Source organism: Bos javanicus, chromosome 10 (genome assembly GCF_032452875.1).
Source record: "Bos javanicus breed banteng chromosome 10, ARS-OSU_banteng_1.0, whole genome shotgun sequence".
NCBI classification, from domain to species: Eukaryota; Metazoa; Chordata; class Mammalia; order Artiodactyla; family Bovidae; genus Bos; species Bos javanicus.
The window spans coordinates 24,775,081-24,776,487 of NC_083877.1; the positions used below are offsets into that span (position 1 = coordinate 24,775,081).

The window sequence follows — 1,407 nt, forward strand, 5'->3', positions numbered from 1 at the left end:
GGAGTATCTCAGTTATCATATTAAAATATTGTCATATATAAAAGCATAATAATACCAATTCCAGTGAGTAAAGTTATGGTACAAGACTAAAGTACAATAAGAAGATTGTAAAATATTTCAGTCATTCAGACCAAACTGTGTCGTTAATTTCCCTTCAGAATCAGCTGTTTTCAGAATTATGAAAATACTTCCCTAATCAATCAAACCTTCTACACTGTTACTCTTAATCCTCATCTACAGCTTAGAGAGGTAACAGAATGTCTGTGCCTGCAGCCTAAGCTCTCCAAGAGGCACTGCCGTGGCCCCAGCAGGTTTGGGCACAGGCTGCAGGTGCCTGGGGAGCACTGTGTGCTCACTGCACAGAGGTAGGTGGCTGAGTCGCTGGGCTCGGAGTCTCTGATACGCAGAGAGACATGCTTGTTGGTTTTATTGGACTGCGCTGTAAATTTTCCTTCCTCTTTGTTGTTGTTGGCATACACGTACAGCAGAAACTCAGGGCCTTTCCCAGGGTACTGTCTGTACCATATGAAGTACTGAGAACTGCTGTCAGAATAAGTGCAGCCGAGAGACGCGGCGGCTCCCTCTGGGACGGGCAGAGACGCAGGACTCTGCTCCACTGTGTTCTGCTGGCTGCTCACCGCTGTGCAAAGAGACATGAACGCTCAGTCAGAGAAGGTGGGTTAGGTGGTGATGCTTCCTCTCCAGAATTCAAGTTATCTTTTCACAGGCCTCCCACCTCTACCATCCCTTATTTAAGGGAAATAGTGTTCATGTTTCTCCATGAGTCTAAAAGGGACAATGACTCCAAATAGTGTATTTTATGGTCCCGTAGAAATGCCCCAAACTTACAGGTCAACTGAAGCCACAGGATCACTAATAAAACTCTTGAGGATTTCATCATTCTTTCCTCCTCTTGTTCACTGAGGATTCAAATTTTACGCCCTAACAAAAAAAAAAAAGTCGAGCTCAGACATTTCAATTCTTCTGCTTTAGAAATCATAAAAAGAGCCTGTTGTATCAAAGACAAAAGAGACTTTTTTCATTACCCATGCAACACACACCACCAAGCTCCTCCTCTCTCCTCCCACTTTCTCCCTCCCTCCCTCCCCCCCCCTCTCCCCCCCACCCCTCTCTCTCTCTCTCACACACACACACATACACACACACACACACAGGAAGGAATACAAGAGTAGGGTCCCTGAGAAGACACTGCCATCTTGTGGACTCAAGACCCTGATCAAAGAAATATTTGAAGCATACTATGGGAACTGATGAAAATAAAAATTTGCCACTTTGGTTACATTAAAAATTTGAGAAGCATACGGTCCAAGTCAATGTGTGTGGGGATAGAGTGATATCTGCATGTGTGTTTTACATCAAATGGCAACGCTTGTCTGATTAGAAGCA

At 44.3% G+C, this 1,407-nt stretch overlaps 1 gene segment (V, D, J or C); it reads right to left on the reverse strand.

Annotated features, from left to right (window-relative positions):
• Positions 1–230: 230 nt before the first annotated feature.
• LOC133255175 (T cell receptor alpha variable 12-3-like) lies at positions 231–1,030 on the reverse strand. The segment is given in 2 exon segments: positions 231–640; positions 850–1,030. Coding segments are annotated over 2 exon segments (462 nt in total).
• Positions 1,031–1,407: the final 377 nt, after the last annotated feature.